General features: G+C 38.5%; 1 protein-coding gene across 13 annotated transcripts in view; it reads left to right on the forward strand.

Moving 5' to 3' along the window:
- NEO1 (neogenin 1) overlaps nt 1-14,550 on the forward strand; it is a 256,156-nt gene that overhangs the window by 75,663 nt on the left and 165,943 nt on the right. For all 13 annotated transcript variants that reach the window (XR_004067391.3, XM_055363714.2, XM_031002302.3 and 10 more), the window contains 2 exons: nt 2,152-2,305; nt 11,601-11,737. Coding sequence is in view for 12 of the 13 variants with exons in the window: in XM_055363714.2 (XP_055219689.2) it covers nt 2,152-2,305; nt 11,601-11,737 (291 nt within the window). In the remaining variant the exon portion in view is untranslated. The remainder of the gene's footprint in view (nt 1-2,151; nt 2,306-11,600; nt 11,738-14,550) is intronic.

Genomic DNA, 14,550 nt, shown 5'->3' on the forward strand with positions numbered 1-14,550 from the left:
TGAACTCCTGGGCTCAAGTGATTCTCCTACCTTGGCCTCCCAAAGTGCTGGGCATAAGCCCATAGGTATGGGCCACAGTGGCCAGCGTGAGATGTATATTATTAGATCTTGTCACACCTTTGCTCAAAACTCCCTAATGGTTTTCCATGTCATTCAGAGTTAAAGTTCTGGGCTGTAAAGATTTATAATCTTAATACCACTTCCTTCCTTTCTCTCCCCTGTCCCATCTCCTACTCTCTTCTCCCTCACTCGAAGATTGTGATCACTTTATGTTTCTAGAACAATCCAGATATGCTCTTGGCCATTTTCTGTGTCTGGAATCCTCTTTCCTCAGATACTGCCTGGGTCACTGTCTTACCTCTCTGCTCAAATATCGCTTTATCAGTGAAGCCTTCCTTGAACACTCTGTTTAAAACAACAATCTTTGATTTCCACCCCCAGTGTTTTCTCCTTCTACCTTCATTTTACTTCAGAACATATCACCATCTGACATGTTCTATCTTACTTGTCTCTCTCCCTCATTAGTATGTAAGCTCAACCAGAGCAGGGAATTTTTGTCTGCTGCCAAAAACACTTTCTGGCACATAGAAGCCAGTAATATTTGCTATGAATTTGTTTAATTGATTCTATCAAAATTCAATTAAGTATACCTAAGTAATTCAAGGTGAATTAAAAAAAAGAACTATTGCCATATACCAATATTATTCAGTCTGCTTGCTCACTTGCTTTTACATGACAGAGGTGATACTTCTCAACACCTAGGTTAGCATTTAAGCAAATCCTCAAAATCTGAATCCAAGAAAACAAGATTTGTAGTGTCAAAAGGTGAGATCACTACTCAACATCTGAAACGAAAACATAATGTGGAATGTTTTGCTTACTTAAGTAAGGGAGAGTTGTGCTTGTCAAACATAGTTTTCTTGAGCAAAGCTAAGTCCTTATCTCCTATAGAGTTTTTCAGAAGACATTGTTTTGGGTTGTACTGGTTAAGAGACAGAGGTGGATTAATGTCAGTCATAGAAATATGTTTTGTGGTTGATTACGGAGGTGGGAGCAAGTTAATGTCAGCCTTAAAAGTCGGTGACTCCACCATTAGTTGGCTGACTTTTAAAGCCTGGGCTTATCACTGATTGTTTGGCTTTCAAAGCCACATTCACCCTTGTGAGTTGTCACTAATCGATTAGGCAGTGTTTCCTTGTTACCATGGCTACAGGACTGTCATTAATTGGTTAGACAAGTTAAAAGCTAGTCCTGGAGGTTGTTATCATGGCTGTAGAACATCTTTTCCAAAGCATATGGGCACAAGAGTCACATCTCTTCTGCCTGAGACCTTTTTTGTCAAAACTCAATATTAAGTTAATATTACCTTATTGAGGAGAGAACTCTGTCTTCTGCCCACAAGAGTGTGGCCTTTTCATGTATTCACAAGAGGACAACTCTATAAAGTGAACACACATGAATTCTAATGTCTGAATAAGAAATACACAAATACCGTGGTAGCTAGATTGTTGCTCAGTTACAAAATCAAGGGATTGACAGACTGAGCAAGTTAAAGAGATGAAACTCAGAAAGCTTTTCAGAAATAACACACAGATACAGGGAAGGAAAGGAAACCTCTTATCCCTGTGAGTAAGGAGAATGCCATGGGTCCTGAGCTTGCCCAGTCTCCACTGTTTGTACCACTCACATGGCTTTTATTTTATCTTTCAATGTGAATGGGATTCATGTCAAATATCTCTCGATTGATTGACAAGTACGTACCCTGAAGGCAGGAGCAATAAGTTATACATCCTTAAGACCGCTAAAGAGCCTAGCACAATGCTTTGCACATAGAATTTATTTGAGAAGTGTTTGCTAATTTGAATGGAAATTTTTGTATCATTTTTGCTTAAAATATTTTGTCATATAAAGCCACACAGACTGAATAAGAACCAGTCATTCCTCAAGATTAAAGCAGTAAAGTGCTTTGTCGTGTGTGTATGTGGTAATGATGGGGTCTTGCTATATTGCCTACGCTAGTCTCAAACTCCTGGGCTCAAGCAGTCCTCCCTCCTTGGTCTCCCAAAGTGTCGGGATTACAGGTGTGAGCCACCATGTCTGGCCTGTTTTGTCCTTTAATTATTGTCTTTGTTAATTTTTTTTTTTTTTTAGATCCTGAGGTGACATCAGACTTGGTGTTTTTGAAACAGCCTTCTCCCTTAGTCAGAGTCATTGGTCAGGATGTAGTGTTGCCATGTGTTGCTTCAGGACTTCCTACTCCAACCATTAAATGGATGAAAAATGAGGAGGCACTTGACACAGAAAGGTAAGTGTTGTCTGCCTAAAAGCCTTCTTCAGCCTTAGCTTGAGACTTTGTCATATCCCATTTGGGACTATTGACTAATTTAAAAAGATTATCAACTTTATTTAAACACATCATAATGCTCATATGTCATCCTTCAAATATGTTTATATGATATATATGATGAGGATATTTAAAGAAAAAGATACTTTCAAAATAGTAAGAGATAATTATTCCCTTTGTTCCTGTTGAAGCCGCAGTGTACTCAGCTTAAGTCTTCAGGATTTTCTTCCCTAAATTGTTGCAAGAGCTTTGGTCCTGAGTAGCCTGAGTCTTCTCACTCATTCTCATATGCATTTTTTTGATAGTAGTTTTTCCATTGCACAATCAGTATGAGAAACTGGGCTGGCCACAGTGGCTCACACCTGTAATCCCAGCACTTCGGGACGCTGAGGCGGGCAGATCACGAGGTCAGGAGATCGAGACCATCCTGGCTAACACGGTGAAACCCCGTCTCTATTAAAAATACAAAAAATTAGCTGGGCGTTGTGGCATGTGCCTGTAGTCCCAGCTACTCGGGAGGCTGAGGCAGAAGAATCGCTTTAACCCAGGAGGCGAAGGTTGCAGTGACCTGAGATCGCGTCACTGCACTCTAGCCTGGGCGAGAGACCTAGATGCCGTGTCAAAAAAAAAAAAAAAGAAACTGTATTCCTCATCCTGTTGTTTTTGCCTTTTGAAATCCTATCAGAAATCACAAATTCTTCATCTTTCACAAAATACCAACCACTTTACTGTCCTTCCTATCTCCTCTCATTACTTCCTTATGCAGTGGGTGCTTTTCTCAGGTGTATTCTCTTAAGAGATGTGGGGTGGTTGTAGGTAGGTATGTTTTTGCTTCCAAAATAATGCTGTCTTGTGCACTGTAGGATGTTTACTGGCATCCCTGCCTTCTACCCATAGGTGGCAGTAGCACTTCCGCATTGTGACAACCAAAAATGTCCCTGGATACTGTGAGATGGTCCTTGGGAAGCAAAATTGCCCCCAGTTGAGGACCACTGTTCTACAGCAGTGCTGTTCAATTGAAATATAATGCAAGCCACACATGTAATTTAAAAATGTCTTACAGCCACGTTTTTAAAAAGTAAGAAGTACATGTACAATAAGAAATATAATAGTAATATTTTATGTGATGTACCAGTTAATGTGAAATGTAGTTCTACCAAAAGAATAAAGTTTATGTTTAGTGGGAAACATTTTAACACAGCTTTAGCTTGTACATTTATTTTAAAATTTCAGAAATTCAGTTCTGCAGTCATACAGGCCACATTTCAGGTAGCCACATGTGACTAGTGGCTATTGACTTGGACAGGGCAGATCTAGAGTTTCCCAGTTGCAAAATCGAAAGTGAACAGACAATTTTAATTTTTATAGTTCAGTATCCAAGACGTAGAAACAGGTATCTATGTAGTTATCTGGGTGATCAGCCTTCAGTGATCACTGGGGAAGATGGAATACAATCAGATTGTTCCCCACATGCTCCATTAGCAAAACATGGCATCCTCCCCAATATCACCTGATTTCTTTCTCATCATCCATCCACTCACCAACTTCCTGTCTCCACATTTTGCTTCCTCCCTGTCTTTCCACTCCTCTTTCCAGCTAAATGTTACATAAGCAAATAATTTATAAGACTTCATTTTTTTTTTTTTTGCCAACTGAAACATAGGGAACCTTAAAATAGTGATAAAAATGTGAAGTTCTTACAGTAGAAATTTTAATTGGCTACAAGTTAGAACAAAATCTTTATCAGGAGTAGGAAGGCTGAAATATATTATTTTAAAACATATTTTGTCATGAAGGGACATTCTGAAGATATAAAACTTATATATAATGATTCTTTATGTCAGAAGTAAATGTGAGGCTTTCTATGATTCTCATTTGTTCAGTAATTACTCAGCAAATATTTACCAAATGCTGGCTATGTCATGCATGTTCTAGGTGCTGGGAATAGAGTAGTGAACCAAATGGAGTTCTTGATCTTACAGAGCTCATATTCTAGTGGGAAAGAGTCAGATAATAAGTAAAAATTTAAAAATGTCAGTTTATGGTAAGTGCTATGAGGAAAATGAAGACAAAATTATATCAGGAGTGTCAAGAGAAATAGAGGTAGGATTGCTATTTTATACAACGTGTTAGAGAATTGTTCTTTTAGTAGAATGATTCTCAGACTGGGGTCTGAGTGGGCCAGGGTATGCACATCATGATAGAAAAGTTTCATATCTTCCTGAAACATCCAATTTTATTCAAAGATATCCTTGGGAGCAGATGATTTTTAACTAAATCAAATGTGAATATATCATGGTTAATAACACTGCTCCGAATTTTAAGGATAAAGCAGTAGACTTTAAGATTGAGTTAACTTATTTCTGCCTGTAGTTCTCTAGGCTCCTGAATACTCAGATTAGGTGGCTGAAAAGTCTGAGAAGCACTGCGTTGGTATGTCACTGTCTCAAGAAGCTTCAGAAGAAAATAAGAGCAGAACAGTGTTGGTGGTGTTCACATTGGTCTTTCCAGACTCTAGCACAGTGCTTGGCCCATAACTGGGGAGGGGAAGTGGTGGCCAATATATTTAGCTTGAATAACCCAAAGTAATGTTGGAAAATATAAGTGAATGGAGCACAGGAGTGCTTTTGGTTGGATGTATGTAATTACTCAAAATATCTTTGTTTCTGCTAGAGCCTTATGAGATATGTAGATAGGCCTTAGCTAATAAATTATTTAGATCCAAAATTAGAAAGAGGCTTAGAAGTTGAAAGAAAAAAGTGGCTAGAAATTCAGATAGTGTTAGGCTGGATCTAGTAGAAAAAAAAAAAAAAAAAGATCTTAAATAACTAAACATCCTTCTTTATTACTCATCTTAAGACTTCTTTGAAAGGGAACTTAAAAACATTTCCATGACTTTTACAAATGTCCAAAAATTGATCTATATATTTAACCTTTTATCAAATTTGTTCAGATTTACAATAATCATAGCTAATGAAAGAGGGGGGTGGAAATGGATCCCATTCACTAAGTAGTTTTATTTAAAGGGAGAGAATCTGGAAAATATAAATGCTGGTGTTCAAGGTGATTGACAGAAAAATGTAATTTAGTAGTCAAATAATGTTATCTTTTAATGGAATGATAGATCTGAACCCCACTGCAAAGGAACAGGTTAAAATGCTTGATATTATTACAATTGACAGTAGTAGAAAAATAAGATTATTTAAAAAACAAATGGAAGACTTCCACTTCTGGGAAAATTGAGTAGATATTTTTTTCCCTATTCCTTTTGCTAAATACACCTAAAAACCCTGGATGTTACATGTGAAACAAACATAAGAAGACTCTGAAAGGTAGAGAGAGAAAGATTGAGATTGAGTGGCTAGGGAGCTTGAGACCCAAGGAACAGCATAATTGTTAGTTCTTTTTTTTCTTTCTTGAGACAGAGTCTTGTTCTGTTGCCCAGGCTGGTGGCGTGATCTTGGCTCACTGCAGCCTCCGCCTCCCAGGATCAAATGAGTAGCTGGGATTATAGGCATGTGTCCACCACTGCCAGCTAATTTTTGTATTTTTCGTAGAGACGGGGTTTCACCATGTTGGCCAGGCTGGTCTCGAACTCCTGGCCTCAAGTGATCCACCAATCTTGGCCTCCCAAAATGCTGGGATTACAGATGTGCGTTACTGCGCCCAGCCAACTTGGTGGTTAGTTCTGTGGGCTCAGTTTTTTTTCCCCCCCGTAAGACCCTGTCAGGAACCTGGGCTGTGTTTTGCCTCATATATCCCAGACTTGGAGCTAAAGAAGCTAGCAACCTGGAAATCCTACTAGGCACAAACAAAAAAAGCCTCAACAGAAGGTGCTCTCTAGCCAAAGGGGCAGGAAAAGAGCATCTCAGCAAGACAAAAGCTGTTAGACTGTACTTTCTCCTACTCCAGTCAAACACCACAGAAGAAACTGTGGCCCCACCCTACCATGCCAGTCAAAGACCATGCCAGGAGCCTAGACTTCCACCCTTCCCAGGTTGTAGTGAGGCATCTCAGCCTCCTTGCTAAGTGGTGTCAAAGTTGGAGTAGGGAGCCAAGAATTTTATCCTAGCCAGGCGGTAATGAGGCCCCTCCCATGTAAGTAGAGAACAAATGGAGAGCCTCAACTTTCACCCCATCCAGCCATAAGAGGCAACCCTTCCCTTCACACTGGGGTGGTATCAAAGGAGGCCCAGCGGAGAGTCAAAGCTTTACCATCATGTAGTAGCAAGGCTCGCTTCGTGGTGTCAACACCATGTGACCATGTGGGGGAACAATAATGAGACAATCCTACCCCTTCTACCCAGGGAGGCATCAGTGGAGGCCTAGTGGGGAGCTGGAACTCCCAACCCTGCTAAGAAGCAATGAGGAAACCCCTCCCCACTTACATGTTAATGGAGGCTGAGTGGGAAACCTGAACTACCCCCACCTGACAGTAATGAGACAGCACCCCCCCGACACCCACTTTCTCTGCTAGAGTGGTGTTAGAAGAAGAGAGCTAAAACAGAAGGATTAAGTAAGATCCAGAGTGTCATAACATAGTACCTAAAATATCCAGGTTTCAGTTGAATGTAATGCATCATGCCAAGAACCAGGAAAATCTCAACTGAAAAGAGAAAAGACAGTGACAGAGATTTTAGAATTACCTGACAAAGATTGTAAAGCAGTCATCTAGCATTGCTTCAGTGAGCAATTATAAACACATTTGAAGCAAATGAAAAAATAGAAATCTCAACGAAGAAAGAGGTCTCCTCAATGCAGGTTTGAAAAAATTTACCTCTCTTTCAAATAACAACAAATACAAAACTAAATTAAACAGTTTTCTTTTTTGCTTTTCTCTTCATTCTTACCACCCTAAAGAAGTTGTCTTTAACTCTGTTTTCTTTTCCGTTTCTTTATCTGATGTATCTGCAAGATTTTACCTCCTACATGTCTTTGGAATCCATCCATGAAGGCACCATGTGCCTTATTCTAAGTTACAGTCAGTGCAGTGGCCTCCTAATTATTCTTCCCACTTGTACTCTGGCCTCATTCCAAATACACCTTCACACTCCTGCCAGAGCAGTCTTTTCAAAGCTCTTATTTTACCACAGCACTCTCAACCCCCTACCCACTTTTAAAAATGTTTAATGGATTTCCGTTGTTCTTAGGTTAAGGACCCAAATTCTTAAAATGATTTTCAAAGCCTTATGCAGTCTGGCTCCATCCTCATCCTCCTCTATTTTCTTACACTTTGCCACACTGATTTCTTTTAGATCCCCAAACCACTGTGATCCTTTCTGCCACAATTAATTTGCATGTGCTAGTCTATCTTTCTGAAATATTTTTCGCACCTCATTATTTAGTTAGCTTCTACTCGTTCTTCAGATCTCAGCTTAAGGGTTACTTTGTCAGGAAAATCTCTCCTCATCCCTAATTTCCTGGCAGGTTCTTTTGCTATACCATTTTGTAGAGTTATCTTCTATGTCTGTGTTTCCCACTTGAGGTGCATGACAGCACTGATTGTGTTTTTGCTCAGTGCTATATCCCCAGCTGCTACCTGACACATATAGACAAACCAATAAATATTTGTTAAATGAATGAGTAAATCTCTCTCCTTACCTTCTTTATCCAACTTTTTAAGAGTAGTCAATACTTTTTTGCTTTCTTTTTGTCCCTATTGTTACGGCCATCATCTTTTGCTCTTTAATTCTGGACCATTGTAATTATATAATCAAACTTCTGCTTTAGTGTTTTCCCACCCTTTTTTTGTTTCTTCACGAAGTCTGAGTGTGTCATTACTCTGCTCAAAAGCCTTTCCCTAAGACCTGAAACCATAAAAATTCTAGAAGATAACATTCAAAAAACTCTTCTAGACATTGGCTTAGGCAAAGACTTCATGACCCTGAATGCAAAAGCAAACACAAGAAAAACAAAGATAAATAGATGGGACTTAATTAAAAAACCTTCCGCACAGCAAAAGAAATAATCAGTAGAGTAAACAGACAACCCAGAGAATGGGAGAAAAGCTTCACAATCTATACATCCGACAAAGGACTAATATCCAGAAGCTAGAAGGAACTCAAACAAATCAGTGAGAAAAACAAGCAATCCCATCAAAAAGTGGGCTAAGGACATGAATAGACAATTCTCAAAAGAAGATATACAAATGGCCAACAAACATGAAAAAATGCTTAACATCATTAATTATGAGGGAAATGCAAATCAAAACCGCAGTGCAAAACCACCTTCCTCCTGCAAGAATGGCCATAATCAAAAAATCAAAAGTAATAGATGTTGATGTGGATGTGGTGAAAAGGGAACACTTTTACACTGCTGGTGGGAATGTAAGCTAGTACAACCACTATGGAAAACAGTGTGGAGATTCCATAAAGAACTAAAAGTAGATCTATCATTCGATCCAGCAATCCTGTTCCTGTATCTATAATGAGGAATAGAAGTCATTATACAAAAAAGATAACTTGCACATGCATGTTTATAGCAGCACAATTTGCAATTGCAAAAATATGGAACCAGCCCAAATGCCCATCAGTTGATGAGTGAATAAAGAAATTGTGGTATGTATATATATATACACATACTACTCAGCAATAAAAAGGAATGAAATAACACCATTCACAGCAACCTGGATTGAATGGGAGACCATTATTCTAAGTGAAATAACTCAGGAATGGAAAACCAAACATCCTATGTTCTCACTCATAAGTGGGAGCTAAGCTATGAAGATGCAAAGGCATAAGAATGGTACAGTGGACTTTGGGGATTTGGAGGAAAGGGTGGGAGGCGGGTGAGGGATAAAAGGCTACATGTTGGGTGCAGTGTACACTGTTTGGGTGATGGGTGCACCAAAATCTGAGAAATCACCACTAAATAACTTTTTCATGTAACCAAACACAACCTGTTCCCTAAAAGCCTATTGAAATAATTTTTTTGAAAGCCTTTCCGCTTGGTCAAAAAAGAAAAGTTCTCCTTAGCACTCCAAGCTTTTCCAGACTGACCCTAGGCTACTCAGGGATACCTTATGCCCAGCAACACTGAATTTACTTGAGTCCATTGGCTGTATATATTTTTTCACATTGGTTTTTTTCTTTGCCTGCATCTTTGAATTTTGGAGTTCTAAAGGCTCGATGGTCTTTTTACTGTGAGCCATGAACTAATTGAATGAATTAATTCTGCCAAGCAAATGGACATTATTTCTCCCAGCCTTTTTTTAAAGGGAGTAAAATCAATCCCGTTAAGAAAGACTGACTGCTATGCTACTGGTACTCACATATGCCAAATATCAGGCACATCAAGTATCAACAATATTTTTTAGTGTAATTATTAGATATAAATTACTGTATCTCGCTTTCAAAAATGACAACTAGTGTTTCAAATTATATTCATCTCAGCTGGGTATCATATGTATACATTGCTGATTTCTCATTTGATGAACAGTAAGTTTTTTGTTTCTGAAACTTAGTAGTAAATTTTATCCAGGTATAAAATGTAGGATTTTAATTTTTGTAAATTTTTCTTATTTTGTGAGGCACCAAAGACCCGTCTTATCTCTCCATTTATTTTATCCCAGTCATTCCTGCTCTATTCCATTATATAATATCTTACTTCTCTGTTTCATCAGGTAAACCTGGGATTTAAGGGTGTTATTAAGACATTTCTGATAGGAAGGTTGCTTGATAAAGGTTAGTCATGACCTTGCAGGGTCGTATTTCTTGGAGAAGTCACCAAATCTGATTCTGGCTTTCAGCTTTCTATGTCCAGAAACTTAATCATGTTTATCAGATTCAGGAAGACTAATTACCTAGACTTTACAATGTAATGAAATTTAAGCCAGACTAGCACTTTATTTATTTAGAATGAGAATTATAAATGTGGCCAAGACTGTATAGTCATTTCCTCTGATTTTTTTTTTTAATCCTATAAGGAATTCTTTTTTTTTTTTGAGATGGAGTCTTGCTCTGTCGCCCAAGCTGGAGTGCAATGGCGTGATCTTGGCTTACTGCAACCTCCGCTTCCCGGGTTCAAGCGATTCTCCTGCCTCAGCCTCCGTATAGCTGGGATTACAGGCATGCACCACCACGCCTGGCTAATTTTTGTATTTTTAGTAGAGATGGGGTTTCTCCTGTAATCCCGGCACTTTGGGAGGCCGGGGCGGGTGGATCACCTGGGGTCAGGAGTTTGAGGCCAGCCTATAAGGAATTCTATATGAAAAGCCAAATTATAATCAGAACGTTTTTTAATTGATCCATGGACACAGACTAGAAATGTAACAGTATTAAGATTTGGAAGAAAAGTCTAGCCTGTGAAAACCAGTTTAGATGTGGAACTTCAAAATAAAAATGTATATATACATTTATTATTGTGTTTGGTACTGTATTTTGAATTTATGTCATCTCTGAAAGTGACTTTTAAAGTGGCAGCTTTAATTAGGTACTTGTCCCTAGAATTAACTGCATCTCTTGCCCTATGTCAGGTACCTTTATGTGTCTGATTTTGTTAGTAACTCTCCAAATTAACTAAACTTGTTCACTTTATACAAATTTGATCAGAATATTGATTGTTCTTCAATGTTATAGGATTATTTTCGTTTCTCTTTAAATCGGCTTAAATAACTCTGTAGAGTTGGCCAGTATTCATCAACATCCTGGTTGATAATGGCATGATGGTGACTGATTTCTGCCCAGCTACCACACCCAGGGAGCTGCTCTCTGGCAACCATTCTCTCTTTCTTCCCTTCCTCTTTTCCTCTCTCTCCTCGATAAGCTACCATAGGGAAACTTTCAGTAGGCACTGTGACCCCATGACTTAGTTTTGGATCTAACATTTTGCCCTCTTTATGTTTTCTTTCTGTTATTAATCTCAGTGTGACATAGCTGTGGTGGTGTAACTAACTCTCAGATTGATTCCAGACTTCAAAATTACATAATTTGGGAAAAAACTGGCCAGAATAGGGAGACAGGGATGGGCTGAAGGAAGTGAAATTGGTTCCAAGAGTGATACCCCTTTGGAAATGACTAGAAGTGTCAGGGATAATTCATTGTAACATTTGATTTGCATTTGTGATATTTATGCATGTAAAATATGAGCAAAGCAAATTGGACTAAATTAAATTCTGGTAATTTTATATTAGTCTTGGTTCATCTATAGCTATATAAATAATAATACTCTTTAAGTGTTTTCTCTATTTTATGTGGAGAGTTTTTCAGGTATTATTTTCCTAGTACTGAAATGTATCTTTTTTTTTTTTTTAACACAGCTCTGAAAGATTGGTGTTGCTGGCAGGTGGTAGCCTGGAGATCAGTGATGTTACTGAGGATGATGCTGGGACTTATTTTTGTATAGCTGATAATGGAAATGAGACAATTGAAGCTCAAGCAGAGCTTACAGTGCAAGGTATGTAAATATTTACTGTATGATTTAAAAATCCTGTGTACTTTCTGGGTCTGCTAATTTTTAAGAAATATTAACATGGGCGAGGCAATACAGCAAAACAATTAAAAGCATAACTCCTAGACCAGACTGCTTGGGTTTAAATTCTAAATCTTATATTTCCTAGATATATGACTATAGGAAACTTATTTAATTTCTCTCAACCTCATTTTCCTCAGCTGTAAAATGGAAATAATAAGAATATTTACCTTATTGGGATGGTTTGAGGGTTAAAAGAGCTAATACTTATAAAACCCCTGGAATAGTGACTAGAATATTGTGAAAGCTCAATGTTAGTTATTGTTGTTATTATTTGTAGTGGTGGTGGTGGTGGTGGTGGTGACAGGAAGGGTATGATCTGCGGCATCTGGAAGATTCACTTTTCTTCTCTCAGGATGTTTTCTGATGAAGACGTCTCTGTTCTGTGACCCCGAATTATTTCTCTCCTCTGTGTTGGTGTCCTTTTCTTTTGGGTGAACAGATCACCCAGGAAGGAGTACACTGTGCCTCTCAATATAACTTGGTTTGATGATTTGATGTTTATTTTCCTCTCTTCATACTTCCGATAATCACTGCAAGGGTAGTTGTTCTTCCTTTTTCTCCTGCTCTTCCCTTTTCCCCTTATAGGTTCTTTGATTCAGACGTCAGAAAATAAAGATGGCATGACCACATAGTCTTGTTTTTATCCCCATTTCCTGTGCCATTCCTCTGTATGGAAATGTACACTCAAGTGCTGGCTAGAGGTGACTAAAGTGACCAAAGGTCACTTTTCTACCTCTTCTTCCCACCCCCTCAAAACTCCCAGATTGGTAGCTTTCAACCTAGGAAGACTGCTCCCAGTGCTGTTTCTCCCTAAGAGTTAGGAGTGCTGTTTCACTCCTAAGAATGAAACTCTGACCGGGACTGTTGCCTGAGGAATGCCCCACAAACTGGAGTAAATCATAGTGGTTCTGAGGTCCCTGGGGTTCTTTGCTCGGGGCCTCAGCCTCCTCTTTTCTTAAGTTCACCATTTAGATACAATTAAGACCTGGCCTTTAGTGCTTTCACAAACATATATATTACCAGAGTGGTTGGTACCCCTGATGCACGTTAGTTTATAGCCAAGCTGAACACCTGAATAATACAATTACTCTCAGATTGGCAACCAAGTGAATAATGTATGCTATCTCATAGATAATTACTGGAAAAGACTGACCAAGAATTAAAAATTACCATAAATATATTTAAGGAGATAAGAAAAATATTTGCAATATGATGCAAAAACAAGAAAATATAAACACAGAACCAAATAGAAATATTAAGAATGAAAAATATACTAAAAATAAAGAATAAAGCAATCTGCATGATAGAGAAAGGTATCCCATTTTTAAATTTTGTTTTATTTTGGTTTTTTTTGAGACAGGGTCTCCCTCTGTTGCCCAGCCTGGAGTGCAGTGGTGCAGTCTCTGCTCACTGCAGCCTCTCCCTCTGTCACCTAGGCTGGAGTGCAGTGGCACAATCTCTGCTCCCTGCAGCCTCGACCTCCTGGGTTCAAGCGATCATCCTGCCTGAGCCCCACAAGTAGCTGAGACTACAGGCATGTGCCACCAGGCCCAGTTAATTTTTGTATTTTTGGTAGAGATGGCGTTTCACCATGTTGCCCAGGCTGGTCTCGAACTCCTGGGCTCAAGTGATCCACCCGCCTCGGCCTCCCAAAGTGCTGGGATTATAGGCATGAGCCACTGTGCCTAGCCAGAGAAAGGTATAACATTGATGAGCAAACTCATGAATTGGAAGATTACATTGAGGAATTCTCTGAGAATGCAGCATTATATGATAAAGAAAGATAACACATGGAGTAAAATCTAAGAGATACGATAGGTATAGGTAGAAGGACTATCTAGATAAATAGGTGTCTTAGAGGAGAGAAAGGAAGAGGGAAATATTTGAAGAAATAATTAAGATAAATTTTTCAGAATTAGACTTGTAGAACACCTTAGACTAAAAGGACTAGTAGACTGTTAAATAGGTGAAAGAAGGAAAAACCCACCTTGAGGCCCATTTACAGTAACATACAATAATGTATAGTTATATATACAGTAACATATAATATCAAAGACAAAAAAATTCTAAAAGCTTCCAGTGACAAAGAGCAGATCACCTACAAAAGAAAAAGATTGGATTGTACCTAAGTGTTGATTTGAGAAATCTGGTATTGGGAGGACAATAGCGTAATCTTTTTAAGGTGTTAAAGGATGTTGAATACACATAATTTATATGCATCCAAAATGTGAGACATAATAAAAATTATCACACAAGATCTCTGAAGGTTTGCTGCACAAAGATACGTTGAAAACACTTTTGGAATAAATACTCAATAAAAGATATACCTGGGAAATACTGCAAGAGCCTTTTAAAACAAAGGGGGAGTTTTAAAACAGCTCCCAGATTCTTTGACTATCCTTTTATAGAGTGGTGGGGTTTATGTCCATTGCTCTTGAATCTAGGCGGGCTTGGAGTTATTTGGATCAATAGAGTATGGCAGAAGTCATATGTGACTTCCGAGGCTTATAAAAAGCTGTGCATTGGTTGTCATACTTGGAGAGAATTTTTTTAAAAGGGAAAAAAGAAAAAGCAGTGCAGATTTTTCCTGGCTCTCTTGATGCTAAGAATGTACAATGGGGAAAGCATAGTCTCTTCAGTAGATGGTCCTGGAAAAACTGGATAGCCACATGTGGGAGAATGAAATCAGATCCTTATCTCATATATGTAAATCACATATACACCATACACAAAAA

The sequence above is a fragment of the Gorilla gorilla genome, chromosome 16 (assembly GCF_029281585.2).
Source record: "Gorilla gorilla gorilla isolate KB3781 chromosome 16, NHGRI_mGorGor1-v2.1_pri, whole genome shotgun sequence".
NCBI classification, from domain to species: domain Eukaryota; kingdom Metazoa; phylum Chordata; class Mammalia; order Primates; family Hominidae; genus Gorilla; species Gorilla gorilla.